At 33.2% G+C, this 15552-nt stretch overlaps 2 protein-coding genes across 2 annotated transcripts in view; one reads left to right on the top strand and one right to left on the bottom strand.

The window, feature by feature from the left end:
• The window catches only part of LOC140050200 (L-aminoadipate-semialdehyde dehydrogenase-phosphopantetheinyl transferase-like), an 83672-nt gene that overhangs the window by 24276 nt on the left and 43844 nt on the right, over positions 1-15552 (bottom strand). The window lies entirely within an intron of this gene.
• LOC140050192 (guanylate cyclase soluble subunit beta-1-like) overlaps positions 1-15552 on the top strand; it is a 47152-nt gene that overhangs the window by 2964 nt on the left and 28636 nt on the right. The window contains exon 2 of the mRNA XM_072095277.1: positions 8954-9027. Within this exon, the coding sequence (XP_071951378.1) occupies positions 8954-9027 (74 nt within the window). The remainder of the gene's footprint in view (positions 1-8953; positions 9028-15552) is intronic.

The raw sequence follows: 15552 nt of genomic DNA, 5'->3' as shown, positions 1-15552 counted from the left end.
TATTGTACTTTTTATTAAAAACTTTTTATATAACAGAGAGAAATCGTTCTTCCATGCTTTTATCTTTGTGCATATTTCTTTCATGGCAACGTTAGATTTATTTATCAGTTTGTACTTTTTGTTAAAGGCCTAGTATATATTACATGTGAACATACTTCCCAAGTTGCGACGCGAATCTAAACCTCTGTCCACACTATCAATCGGTATAGTGACAAAAACAAGTGATGTGCCCATATATGGATGTCATATCACTACCATATTTAAGCATATCATTACCATATTTGGGCACATCACAATTTGTTGTCAAACAATGTTTGACAGATACCTTAAAATGTGTGCATTGAACTTTTGTTGCGTTCATCTACGTGATGAAATGACCGTAGCTAGACCGATAGAAAAACGATATTTTGATGACGGACCAACCCATCTTTCAATCATTTTGAAAATGGACAAGGAGATTACCTCTGATTGAATTCTTGACCTCTAAAGAGGCCGACGTCAGCAACTGTTTACTCAAATTGATTTAATTAACCGTTTTAATTGACTTTACTTACACTGTAGCTCTATTTCTATCGTTGTAGTCATTAATCCGTACCCAACGTATAGTACGTTTATATATAATAAAATAAAAAATCATGCCAAAGTGTCAACTATACTTAATAACAAATTGTTGACGATTTTTCAAGTTTGCCACAAAAATTTCCATTTGTTTACAATTTCAGCTTGCACAGAGTACCATATGGATCTTATACTGTGATTCAACGTGATGGTAAAGGAAATACCTTTTACCAAAAGAACACAACATTATGTTTCTTTAGGTCATCAAATAAAAAAAAAATGAAAACACTTTATATATCGCGTGTAATTAATCATAAATGTTCACGCGCACTTATTTCATTACTTGTATTGAAATAAATAAGCAACGAACTTCAACGAATCTGTCATCAATTTAAAAATTACAAAGTGCATACCAAACTGACTTGCTTGGAATGCTGCAGACAGCTTCTAATCGTGGCTGTTTGAAAACTCGCAAAGGTAACATTTTTAGCATGCAGAAAATTATTTTTACTATTTATAAGACGAAATAAATAGCGCGACATAACCATGATGCCAAGACGCGCGCGTACAAAAATCGTTACCACATCTATCAAGGTTTTGACGCGAGTGTTATAATATGCTTCTATTCGTGCGGCGTCATTAAAGCAATCTGGTGTCGTTAAATTATCGGCACGGCGTTTTAAGGATGCGTTGTCGCGCGCGTATAAAAATCGTTACCGCCTTCATCAATGTTTCGACGCAAGTGACAAATACGCGTCTTCTCACGTGGTATGACTAAAGAAATCCGTTTTTCAATCAAGTCGCGAACACGGACGGCTTTTCAATTTGCGTCAGAACGTGTTATTTAAATCATAAATCGTATGCTGATGAAATTGGCTTTTTTTATTGTGTGGACTCTGAATGCAGTTGCCTCGTTTTTGTACTCATAACATTTTCAATCATAATCCAATAACCGTTGTTTTAAAATATACAATCATTAATAATATATAACAAAATGTACAAGCTAAGACGTAGTACGCGCTGTTACCAAGGCAACTATGTCTATATTATTAATTAAAGCAATATGTGTAAAGTTTCCTAACCGAATATATTATAGTATAACATCTGGGTTCACAGTATAATACAATTAAAAGTTTGTATTAACGTCTATTAAGTTATCACGCTAAAGGGGGCGCTATTCAAACGTTTTAAATTGTTAAAGGAGTACGTACAATACAATATAATAATATTATGATATTAATTATTTGCCAAATACTTACTTATTATCACATTAATCTACAATAATAATTATATTAATAATAAATTCAAGTTTCAAACAATTTCATAGGTTTAAAAACAAAATAAAAATAATTTGAATTTAGTTTGTGTGTGAATGTTGCCCAAGTAATTAACATTTCAATCAGGAATAAATTTTGATAGAATGAAAAATCTTTCTTTTCTTTCTAAATTCCTTTTAATTGTACACTACAGTACCCCCGTATTAGATGTGCAACGACCCATGTATATTTATAAATAAATATCTTAACCCCGGAGCACCCCTTTAAAGAGTACAAGAACGTTTCTTAATGGAATTTTGTGACTGAACGACCCTACCGTTCTAACTGACCTAAATTAAAGATCTCGGTTGTCAGAAAATAGAAATATTTATAATTTGGTATTGTGGCCTTCTTGAACATCGTCGTAAATTATGTTTATACATTTTAAATAAACATAATAACCTCTGGTGCACAGAATTAATTTAAAAGTTGATTGAACGACCCCATCCTGAAAACAGGCCTAATGGATCGTATGTGTTATGTCGATCATCAGTGAAGTATAGATCGTGCTGAGAAACAAACATTTTGCGCCAGTACAGATTACATCTACTTGTATGTTTATTATGAAAACAGCCATAAGTCAGTCAGGAGATTCTATCCAGTAACGTCACTTAACCTAAAACGGGAATGCGAATACAAACCCATAGAGTGCTTAAAAATAACACCGGTTCTCGAACAAAACGAATGCTTTACTGATCGACAGTTTATTGAACTATGAAACGCCATTTTGTAAAGTAATAACAGTTCCTCGCATTCAGTCGCTCCCTGCATTAAAGGCCAGGTGCGGGCAAAAAAGTTCTATTGATCATACATTCCAATAATTATCGATCTATAGTTTCCCCTATGTTTCATAATTTTTAGGATTTTATTTGTGTTACACGAGCTTGTTAAAAATAAGCTGTTTGTTATCAGTGGGGGGATAGTTCAAATTACACAGTAAAATCTCTATTCTTTTGTACACAAATGTTGTAAATAGAGAGGCATTTTAAAAAGCTATAAAAAATAAACGGTGTGGTAAAAAATGTTATCAGATGACTAAATATAGGTAATAACTTGAATTTAACATTTCTGGTATTTCTATTCAACTTCAGATTTTCATGCTATAGCAAAAATTATCCACCGTATATCCACCATCTTTTTTCAGCTACTAGAGAGTCACCAGACATGTTATTACATTAGATTAAACTACCTAACTACTGAAAAAAAAGTCTTCCTGGTTTTTATGGCAGGATTTTGCCCAATTTTGTATTTGACCATATTAAGGGAAATTAATGTTTTTTCGTCTTGATTTCTGTTACAAATATTTGATTTATGTACAATTAACCAGATATTATATTTAAAATTTATGCCTGTACCTGAGCTTTAAGCTCAATGAAAATACAGCGGACCTATTACCAGGCTTAAATATATATCAAATAACATTTCTTTACCTAAACATTATTTTTGCAATTGTATGTTTTATCTTTGAGCATTTATCAATGAAAAATCCTCAATTTGAACTATTTTTAAATTAAATGTCACTTCGGCTCGCCATACTTATTTGTAGGCGGATTTGGTAAAAATAATGGTTGCAGGGGTAAATGGATTGATGACATACAGATCGATAGTTAATGATGCATTATGGGCGACATAAGATGAACGTAATGCTCCATGTTGTTGTTTTTATTAGATTAATGTGCAATACTAACTAACTAGCGTATTATATTAATAACTATCATGATAATATAGAAAAATTAGGATAAGAATAAGTAGGATTGAGTTTGTATTTCAGCACGCAACAGCAATTGGGAAATCACATGTCGATTAGTCTTATACTCTTTCGGCTTTACCACGATTTGAACCAATCCCCTTAAATTCTTCCACTACATATTTGGTCGAATGATTAATGTATAAACAAGATGATGGCCTAGATGACATATGTGAAGGAATCGATCGATCGCTTGATGAACAGATTGAAAAAAGAAAGACCAAAATAACGCTATGCAAAAGAAAGATGGTCGTTAACTCAGATGGATAGCTTATTCATCTTTCGTTTCTGTTAAACGAGAACATTCAATACTAACACACTTTAAAGCCCTGTCTACACTATCAAACTTTATGTGACAAACAAAATGTGACGTGCTCATATATGGACATGATGATGTCACCACTACCATATTTGGGCATATCACTACCATATTTGTGCACATCACACTCTTTATGTCAAACTAGTTTAATAGTGTAGACAAAGCTTAAGAACACCGTATACTGACATTGCCAAAAACATTCAAATAAATAAATACGAACGAATGAGGGTTATTCTATTACATTTTTGTGGAAAATACGTTGATAAACTTTCAGAGAGAGAGATAACGCAGATATAATGTATTTCAAATTGATTCTTCGAAACATATGTTTATTATTCTGGAAATATATACAACGTTCCATTGTAACTGATAATTAAGAAAACAGAGATGAATTACGATTGCTTTATGTAATCTAAATGACTATTGTTGCTACTCACACACAAGTTACTACTGCTGTTTTATCAGCATTGTGATTGATCGTACGGTAATTGAAATTACGTGTACTTTGTGTAAGCTATCGTATATCTAAAATATAATTTTATTTAGAAAACGCACTGGTGATAGACTAACGGTTGTTACGTTTGATTTTATCAGGGTAAATGCTTGTAGTGCGGTAGTTTCTTTCTATAACAACTAAAACGCGCGCGTACAAACCGTGATACACATCTATTTACGCGTTTGTACGATAGTACACACAAATGGTTAGTTAAAAGATCATCTCTGACGTAGTTACGTTAGACCAAGCAAAATAAACGTAACAAAAATTAATCTATTTACGCGTGCATCAACGTTCGGTAGTATATACACAAATGGGTAGTTATAACATCATCTGACGTAATTACGTTAGAACAAGCAAAATAAACGTAACAAAAATTAATCTATTTACGCGTGCATCAACGTTCGGTAGTATATACACAAATGGGTAGTTATAACATCATCTGACGTAATTACGTTAGAACAAGCAAAATAAATGTAATACAAAAATAAAGACAAATTTGAATTTGAATTATATAACAGCGTAAGAAATTCATCAAGTGATGAAAAATATTGTTATCCACGGAAACGTCCGTGTACTAGTTATAAATTCCACAATTTAAACAGCAATAACACCTACTATACGCAATATAATTCTTATTTACATACAACACATTCCAATTCCACAACCCACACAAATCAAATAATCATGCTAATGCAATTTTGCTCTAAACTGTTTTTATTTTCTCGTCACTGAATATCAGTGTTAGTTATTCAAAGTTAACCTTTCAACGAATGTATACTAGAGTGTGCAATGGTGGGATCAGATGCACTAGTACTTCCATTATCTCCTTGATTTGTCTGTGCCCCTAAGGACCATCTCCAATTATTGGTACCGTTTCAGAATCATTAATGGTGTTACAGTTTCTTTCTCAAATCTATCAATAGATTTTTTTTTGCTAAAACAATAATAAATACGATTTTCGTGACCTAATAAAGGGTGCTATATTTCAGTGTATTATATAGGAAAAATAATAATAATAATAATACATACTGTATTAATCAATACGTCAGGTATATTCCGCATGACAATGACTGGAGAATCGCTAATGTCATGTATATTTTCTTTCAGAGCGTTCCCCTGTAGATTTTGTTGTATTATTAGGTACTGTAATTGATTAGGAAGGGTGGGGCAGGAGTACGTATGTATACTACAGAACTGTGTTTATATTCTAAGATGATGTACGAAAAACGCCATAATGCTTTGACGAAGATGAAATTGACCATTGTAATCGTATGCGATGTGAGTGACAGTGATATTAATGGTAAATAGTTATTACACAAATTATGGGCATCGTAATGACGAAAATACTCTTGATATATATCTGCTGGTCATTTCAAACGACTGCACAAACCACTATATATGCATACTATGTATCGCACCTAATGACGAAATCAATGATCATAACAATATTTATTAGGTAACGTATAATACGTATAGGTCACAGAGGCTGTTCTGTAATTAAGGGTATTTCATATTGCACACTAAAACCACAAACTAATATATCATTTGGTAGTTTAAAACAGTATAGATTTATTTAAATTGCGCATAACGAGCGCTGTATTAAAGAGTTACGTATAGTTACTGCTGCAATATATCTTCTTGTTGATGTCCACAAAACGCTACAGTACGCACGCGTAGAAACAAATTCAGCGGATTTCACTCTGCAGTGTTAAACTGTGTTTGTGAAAACGATAATGATACACGTAGCTATGCTGAGAAAGGTGGTGGAGATGAAAAATGGTGGTGATGGTAATGATGATGAAGACAATGATGACGATAAAGATGATGATTAAATGATGATGATGATAATGAGGAAGATGATGACGATAAAGATGATGAAAATGATGATAAAGATGATGAAATGATGATCATGATAATGGCAATGATGACGAAGATGATCAAATGATGATGAAGACAATGATGATGATGATGATGACGAAGATGACGATGACGATGATGCAATGATGATATGCATAATAATGATGCCTGATAAACATAGGGCATCATAAACATTTACATTAGCCTAACGTATTTTTATTTATCATTTTAAACAACAACATATGCATTACTCATACGTAATTGATTTTTACCTTATACAGTACACACAATATAAGTGCAAAACACTGCAAAATAAGCATTAAATCATAAAATGTGCTTAAAGGTGATAAATCAGAGATAAATTTTAGCTGAAACATTCATATAAAACGTGCAACGATGCGGAATATACATAAATAATATACTAAACGATCAGTTTACACTATGGAGAGTACTGAGAAGATGAATTCGAGATAACAACAATAATTGGAAAGATAATAATATATCGATATATCTAAAAACAGTAAAGAAGAAACATGAGTAAACCTTCATCAAGCAACGATACCACCGCTAAAATAAATTACGTAGAAGACGTTAACAAATACAATCTACGATAATGACAAAGTCGCCCAACCGATGTAAACGGTAAAAAATAGGGAATTTAAAATAATCACTTGAATAAGTAATGGCAAGTAATGACTTAATAATGAATAATGCAAATATACATAATGATTATGTAACAATAATGATGTTGTAGAACTCATAATAATACAATAATAATAATATTAATAAACTTTTATAAAGCGCTATTTACTGATGTCTCAAAGTGCTAAGACAAACAAGAATTATTGGAAAAGGTGAGATTTTAGAAGTGACTTGAATTGCTTAAGTAATTGATAATTCAGACGCCCAGGATAGTCCCGAAAAGTCCCCTTAAAACTGTGTTGAAATGCAAAACTGTAACAAATGTATTTAATATTACACGTGCATTGGTCACCTGATTACTAAATCTTGCTTATTTTGTTAGTATGGACTGACAGACGATCTGACCAGCGTAAGGATTAATTGAATCACTACTTAAAAGATTATGAGAACCCATAACATGCTAGTCTATCGGGTACTTTGGCATTCTTGATAAACCAAACGTGACAACCGAAGTAAATAAGTAAATTATTCATAAACTATGATGAGTATTAACTTAAATCTGCTGATTTTTTTCAACACATGAATATATTAGTGTCATAACTGATCAGTCACTAAACTACGTGACCATGACGTATTGGTAGAGGCCAATGTACAGGACTTCTTATATTTCAAAAATATCATGTTAACATTTGCGTAAATGCGTAACGCAAATGAATGAACAAACATTCGTAATGCAAATAAATTAACCACCCCATTGTTGAAATAAAATAAACCAATCACAAGCGACAATTCGGATGATGATCCATCGCGTCATGATCGGTCAAACTACTTGCGTTGCGCTTACGTGTGTTGAATTATAGTGGGAACCTACTGTAGCTGAACACAGGGTTTTCACAACGTTGGTTAAACAGTAATTGGGGAGGGGGTCAAGGTGTAGAGTGACCATAATTGAATAATGTACACCAATGGAAACCAACCATATAGACATATTTGAATTATATTTTACCTTCCTACTATACCTAACTACCTACCTACCTACCTAATTGGAAATTCGCCTAAAACTCTGTCTACACTATCAAACTAGTTAGATATGGTAGTGATATGACATCATCATGTCCATATATGGGCAAATCACATTTTTTTGTCACAAGAAGTGTAGACAGAGCTTTAGATGATACACGATTCATATTGATAATGTTACAAGATGGCGTCTATTTCTTGGGGTATGTTATACGCACATTCGATATGTCAAGTTCATTAGAACTTTGGTTTTTAAATAATAATGAGGTTGGAATTATGATGAGTTTATTTCATTTTCCATTAATTGATAGCTGTCTCCGCACGCCCAACCGTTCACATCAAACCACTCATCCTTAATTCCACTAAGGTCAATTATCTTAATTGATCATTTTTAGACTAAAACGTTACGGAGAAAATTGTATTTGTATATATATATTTATATTTTTCATTACTATAATGTTTACATTAGAAAAAAAAAAGATTATAATAGTCAAACTCATTGGTTAAGTACTTTTACGTTATTACTATTATTATCAGGGAATTCATTAATCTAGGTTAAGCAATCAATACACTATTATACGTATATCATTATTATTGAAGAGATCGTGATAATGACACATTCGAACCCGTAAAAAAAATCGTATTATTCAATATCAGCGTTTGTACTCACGCATACAAGAAAACGTATTACTATCAGCGTTTAATACGCATAAACGTACCGATCATCTGCCTTTATACTCACGCGTACAAGGAAACGTCTTACTCATTATAAGCGCGCGTGTGTACGCGCGCGTGCATAAAAACGTACTACCTATTATAAGCGCGTGTGTGTACGCACGCGTGCATTAACACGTGTTACTCATTATCAGCGTTTGTACACACGCATCGACATTTGTGTTTCCTCGTGGTGTCACAGTTGACACTATGACTTCATTATTTTTCTGCAATTTTGAAAGAACTTCATTATAATTATTACGTAATATGTTTGTTTTCAGTATGGTTTCGTGAACCACGCTCTGCAGCTTACGGTGTTACGTAATTATGGCTCCGAGGTTTGGGAACAAATCAAGTAAGAACATTGGTTAATATATTCATATTATATTGTTAAGTTTTAAATAACCCATTATTAGATGGACATAATCTGAGATTAGATTATGGGTTATAAATATTTAGTAGATTCCTCGGAAAATATTATTTGTCCAGTATCATATGCAAATTCTGTAATACAGTGTCGCATGTATCACATGTTACGCCTGTATCATAGGCCATAAGCATAATCTAACCTTAACTTAATACAGAGTGACACTGTATATATAATTTGCCATGATACTGCATTTTGTGGAGACATAATCGGGTTTAATGTAGAAATATTGTCTGTATCACGATATACACGCTCATCACGGAAAACACTTAATGTAGGATCATCAGTATGTACACGCAAGATGTATATCCTATACGCGCGCGCATTATAATCTCGGGTGATTATGTAAAACATAAGCTATAAACATAAAACGTTTCTTGTTAAACATTGACTGTGATTAGCTTTATTTAAATCTGTATCGGTATGTGTATAAAAATAGTTTTTAAATAAGATTCGACACGTCATTTAAACATTTATGTCGTGGTATTTTAATAATTGGACAATTTACATGGATGGCATAATGTGATCAGGTAGTTAACGCCGAGAAACGTGTCGTTTTTAAAGTTAATCACGAGATGAAACGAGAAAGCAGTAAGCCTTTTTTCGATTTGGAAATAAAAGCGCGTAGGCCAATGTTTAATGAATTTGACATACTAAAAACCGACATGAATAATGATAATTATGTTAATGTCTAAAACATTACCAATAATGATATTTATAATAGTGGACTACAGTATGGTTATGTATGCCTAAGGGCTTGCTTGGGCCGGTTAGCGGTGGTATGGGATGTCGCTTGCAAACGATCAAATTTAGGAGGGACGAGATGTCATTTATCAATGTCTCTATAGATAAAAGGTTGTAAGCGTAAGAGGCAACTCTAGATACATTGAGATGTGAATGCCTTGAGGATGCCACATTCTGGAGTATGTTAGTCGAAGAAGCTAGGTGAGGGAGGGGGGGTGAGGGGTAGCTCTGAGGTCAAAGGTATCAAATGATTAAACATGGTTGGAAATAACATTAACAAATTTGCAGGTATATCTAATCTTGGGTGCGTGCTGTTTTTAAATGGTTGGAAGGCCCTAAAATAAATTTGCCCAGCAGAACATGTATATCATGCAAGCGCATGAATTTGTGTCAAACATACGATCTCTATTACCAAAATAATAATAATATGTTTGGTAATAATACATTCAACTATGGATGTATTTATACATCCACGATTCAACGTTATACAATCTCAATATATAACTATAAAGTTGAAGCATCCGTAAGTTCATACGGCGATAGATAAACAGCTTTATTATTATCGATAACAATTATAACCGTAAGAATATTTGATATATTGTCGCTATTATGTATTTGAAGTAGAGATAATGTAGGAAAATATTTTTGTAGCAACGAATACATAAACAAACTAATTGTTCCGCGTGTGTATCCACCATATAGAAAGAGGTGAGGTGTTTTCATCTGTTTCTAGTGAATAGGAAGCATAAATATGACTTAATTTTCTAATTGGTTAATACAGCAGCAACCAGAGATGGGAAGTGGAGGATGGAAGGGGTCGGAAGTTGAAGTTAAAAACCTTATGTGGTATTGCGACCTCCCTGTGGGGCTCTTTTGAATCAATGGTTTATTTTAAATACAAAAATAATTAAAGAGGGTTTCACTCGGTTACATACATAGGCCTACCTCGTCATAAAACAGCTTTCTTGATAAGTGGATGTAATTAATTCATTTTCAATGACATGAATTTCTCAATTTCGATGTTATTATAAGCTTGGGGCAAGAACATTTATCAATAGGAGCTTTCGATTCCATCATGCGGCATCAGAGACAGAAGTTAATAGAGCGTAACGTATGCGCATGACTTGAAACAAATCGGTGTTCTGATAGCTTCAGTGGATATGTCAAAAAACCATAAATAATCTTAGTGACATATAGGACAATTTTTTCACCACGAAGGGGCACGTAGCGTACGCGCGCGTACATCAGAAATATTATAATTATATTATCAATATTTTTAAAAAGCGTTCTATAAATGATGAATAGAACTAGCTATTAACTCACAAGCATTCGTGAATAAAACGTATGCCTACTTAGCCTATCTCAGATCACGTCCACGCACGTTGTGATAACGGTTATCAACCACCTATACGACTATAAACTGTCGGAGCCCAGAATTTTAGTCGTCTAAACAGATTAAGAAATTGAATTCTTTAACCATTAATGTGTAAAGCAGATATCAATAAAATTCGAAATGTGGTTGTTAACATCTAACTTAATTCTACAACAATGTTTAATGTGTCATGCCGTTCACATTGTATAGTACCATCCCCTTTTGCACGCGCGTCTACTTGTGGGGTATATGATTGTAATATTTATTTTCCATCATTGTTAAATGTTCCATTATAAAGAATAAATATTTAATAGTTACGGTTTAAATTAAGTTCAATATAGTTCTTCTCAACTATAGTGTATAAACTAATAGCGGTAATAATTATTTGTGTACAACTTTTAAAGTGAATCTAATTGTTAACGCAAATTGACCAATGACAAGCCAATGTTCGAATAATCCAACGCTTGTAATTGGTCAAATCCTTTACGTTTCGTTATGTCGCTAGAGGGAACCACGCTTTAAGCTATTCAGGAAAATTTGTCGTAAAATAAGTATTTTTTTGTATTGTTCGATATCGATTTTATTCTGTCCATTTTGGAGACTATTATAAATTAAAATAACTCATAACGTTATTAACTTTAAACAATCTTTAGTCTTTTAACGTGTACCAAGTTTCACATCAAAACTTCTTCAGTAACAAAACGTATAATCAACAAGGGCTGAACAATCTAAACTAGTCTGGGTTCCATAAGTTTTGACGTAATTAATGGCGTTTCATACGTGTACTACTACTGATTTCAGACAAACATCAAAAAGCCGCGAAATAACTACAGACTTGGGGCAAGTCTAATCATTTTACGTTCGGTTACAATATCGACCAACGATATTCTGAAAAAAAATGTCGAAGACAGAATTCTTGTTGATTTGTATTTTAGCTGATTTTCTTCGCTATTTATCGATATAGTAGTTTGTGTCGTTACTGCAATCATTTGAATAATCAGTTTAAAAAACATTTCCATTTATATTTTACCATGTGTTATGACAGTAAGACCCGTTGATCATTCATATGAGATTATCATAGAAATAGGCGATTTCTAAATGTTAATGTTAATATGTATCTTCACTTTTTAAACCATCGCATTTGTTTATTATGGATTTGCATCCAAAACAGAATATATGAATGAAAGAACGTCGGCCGTAATTGGGTGTATCATTGTATTTCGAAGGGCACGAAATCAGCGTGGACAATAAGTGCGAGTGAATTAATTGGTCTATTTGCTTACAACAATCACTTAGGCCTATGCCTTCGATTTAATGATAATGCAGTGATTTTCTACTAGTCGGCTCATTATGTATGACTTGAAATATCTAGATGGCAGTTTAATTGAACGAATGCTTACACGATTATACCACTGCTAAACACCTGGTTTTGAGGATAAACATAAAATGAAATTTATAATAAAAATGCATTTTAAATTTCTGGTCACGTAAATTTAGTTTTATACGGACAATGGCGGAAATGATGTTGAAAAATAATACGTTATGATTATCTATATGATTTAAGAAAAATTATAAGTAAAAATATAGACATATGTAGCGGAAATAATATGATGTGTATGTTTCCATATTGTTGGGTAGTCGCGTATAGTAAAAAGTCGTCGGACAAGTTTTGACCAATCACGATCTTATCTTTCGCTTATAATTGGTCAAACTCATGTGCGTTGCGTCTCGTCGTTGCGCTGCGTCTTAAGCTTGGTTCTTACTAGGGTGCAACGCAAGGATGTAAGCCACAACGCAATCACATTGACCAATCAGACTTAAGGCTTACGTGCTTACGTTGCGACCTATTGGAAACCAATCTTGATTGGTAACCAAGATTCATCAAAACGTCGTATCATGGAGTTTAATTTTATGGAGAATCTTCATCACTTGTGGTTCATACAGAGTTGCCATATTATTTGTAATTAATCCGAGGTTTTACATCGCCTAATGATCAGAAGTCATTACCTTGGGGCTTTGAGTATCTTTGCGTTCTTCTAATTAGTCAGGAGTAGTCTATGTGTTACTATGACGATCACAATTAAAAAGAACAAGGTCGCAAAGCCGGTCAAAAAAAAATCTTACAAATCAACAATAATAATAATAATAAGATTACTAATATCAAAAAGACTGAAAGACAGGTCTAAAATATAAGTTAAGCATCATATGATTAAATGTCTAATTATGCATTTTTGATGGGTTTTTTATTTGTTCTCATTGTATTTTTTGTAACTTTGTTTCTTCTTGTTTGTCCAATACTGGGCCCTCTATGAGAACGGCCCTTGGCTGAAGAGGTACCCCAGTATAAAGAATAAATATATAAAAACAAATGCATGAAAAAATACAATTCTTCATTCAACTATGTTATCATTCGGTACATCTCGAAATGCAACAAACTATATAATATACACATGCATGATTAAACATGTTCGACGACAGTATTGATTTTGACTAAAAAAATCAAATATAACATTATTTTAGGCCTAAACAAATTGTGATTCATAAAATTCATATCATATCAGTAATAATGTTTAATATCGTCATGTTCATAATGTACATATGTAGACAAACAAATCCATATTTTGTTTTATTACTATTGATTTTAATAGCGATTTAACGAACATTGCCTACACCACTATTGTAAAACTTAATTAGGCTTGTCGACTATACTTAATTTGTGTAGTGTCTACTTATTATTGGATAGTGTTAAACCGGTGAATCCCCGAGGACTTAGCACTAACACTAAGCAAGTTATACGCTCATCACGGATTCTCAGAGTTTATTGAGAGAGTGGATCTTTTACAGCGATTTAAAGTGTTTATCACACTAGAATGTTAATACTAGGTCAAAATAAAAGTTGATGGTGATGACCTGCGTAAATGTGTTGACGTGTTAATATTTCCTAATACGTAAATCGTCGTTCTTGTTTGCGCGGAAAATAACTTAGAAGACCTGTGTATAGCTATGTCTACACTATCAAACTTTATGTGACAAAAAAATGTGACATGCCCATAGATGAACATGATGATGTCATATCACTACCACACTTGGACATTTCACTACCATATTTGGGCACATCGCACATTTGTGTCAAACTAGTTTGATAGTGTAGACAGAGCTTAACAAAATCAATTTAAGTAACCGATTTGAACCCAGGACGCAGTAATTTAGCGACATTTCGTTTCACGATGTGAAAATCATTTGTGCGCACGCTCAGAAACATAATTGTCACGCGCTACTCATTGCTCATCGAAAATGAAAGGTCGTCGACAAGACATGACCACAACATACAACATTTCGTTTATCGATTTTGAAATTACGATCTATGACGCGTAAAACAATCAAACAGTTTACATAATAATACGGCCTAAATCTATCCGTGTCTCCTTTTGAAAACCATTTCCATAAAATTAAATGCATGTATATATACAGTAACTGTAATAATTATTGAATGCATTATATTATAAAACATCAATGCATAATTCCTATAATAATTAATAACATCATTCGACTGATAACGCTATCACGTTTGTAACCGATATATATACAATCACACCTGTTCGTCAGTTATAAGTTATAACCTATCTACTATTAATAGTCTATTCATAAGGAGTATATAGGTTATAAAGTCAGTTCATGCTAACACATTAGATATAACCAACATGCACGGGGTCAAACGAAGAGCTCGTGTATGGATGCGCCTATCGATATTTTATGACAAGTTTTTTCAAAAATGGTTCTCCAAAACGGAATGCGTGCACACACGAACCAAACGAACATAACCCACATAAAAGTACGTTGTTCGCTTTTGGTAATTTTTGCAGCGACGGCCTTCCATAGTATATGACTTCACACGCAAGTATGATTATTGTAAAGTATACACTCTTACAATACAAGTTAACGAGTTGATTGGGGAAGAAGGTGGTGGCTTCAGATGGGTACTAAAATCCGATGTATGAAATGTGATCAACTTTATAATAATTGTAAACCGATAAACAATGTATCGTGTTTGATTTTCAAAGGAAATTGCCGACATTAATTTAAATAATGCTACTAATAGGACTAAACCATGATTTCAGACGTCAATGATTGACAACAACGACGTCACCATTGGTGTAATTAACTTGAATGATACCTATTAATGGAACACCTTAGAGCCTCTGGTGACAGTGGCGTAACGGCTGTGAGCGCTCAGTCATGGCTAACCCATGGGCTCGGATCTTATGGGACCCCTGAGCAGTGCCCAGAGGAAAAACAGGCATTAAATAAAATATGTCGAAAAAGGCTAAAAACACCCG

Source organism: Antedon mediterranea, chromosome 5 (genome assembly GCF_964355755.1).
Source record: "Antedon mediterranea chromosome 5, ecAntMedi1.1, whole genome shotgun sequence".
Lineage (NCBI taxonomy): Eukaryota > Metazoa > Echinodermata > Crinoidea > Comatulida > Antedonidae > Antedon > Antedon mediterranea.
The sequence above is the reverse complement of the archived record's forward strand: the minus strand, read 5'-3'. Positions and strand labels throughout refer to the sequence as shown.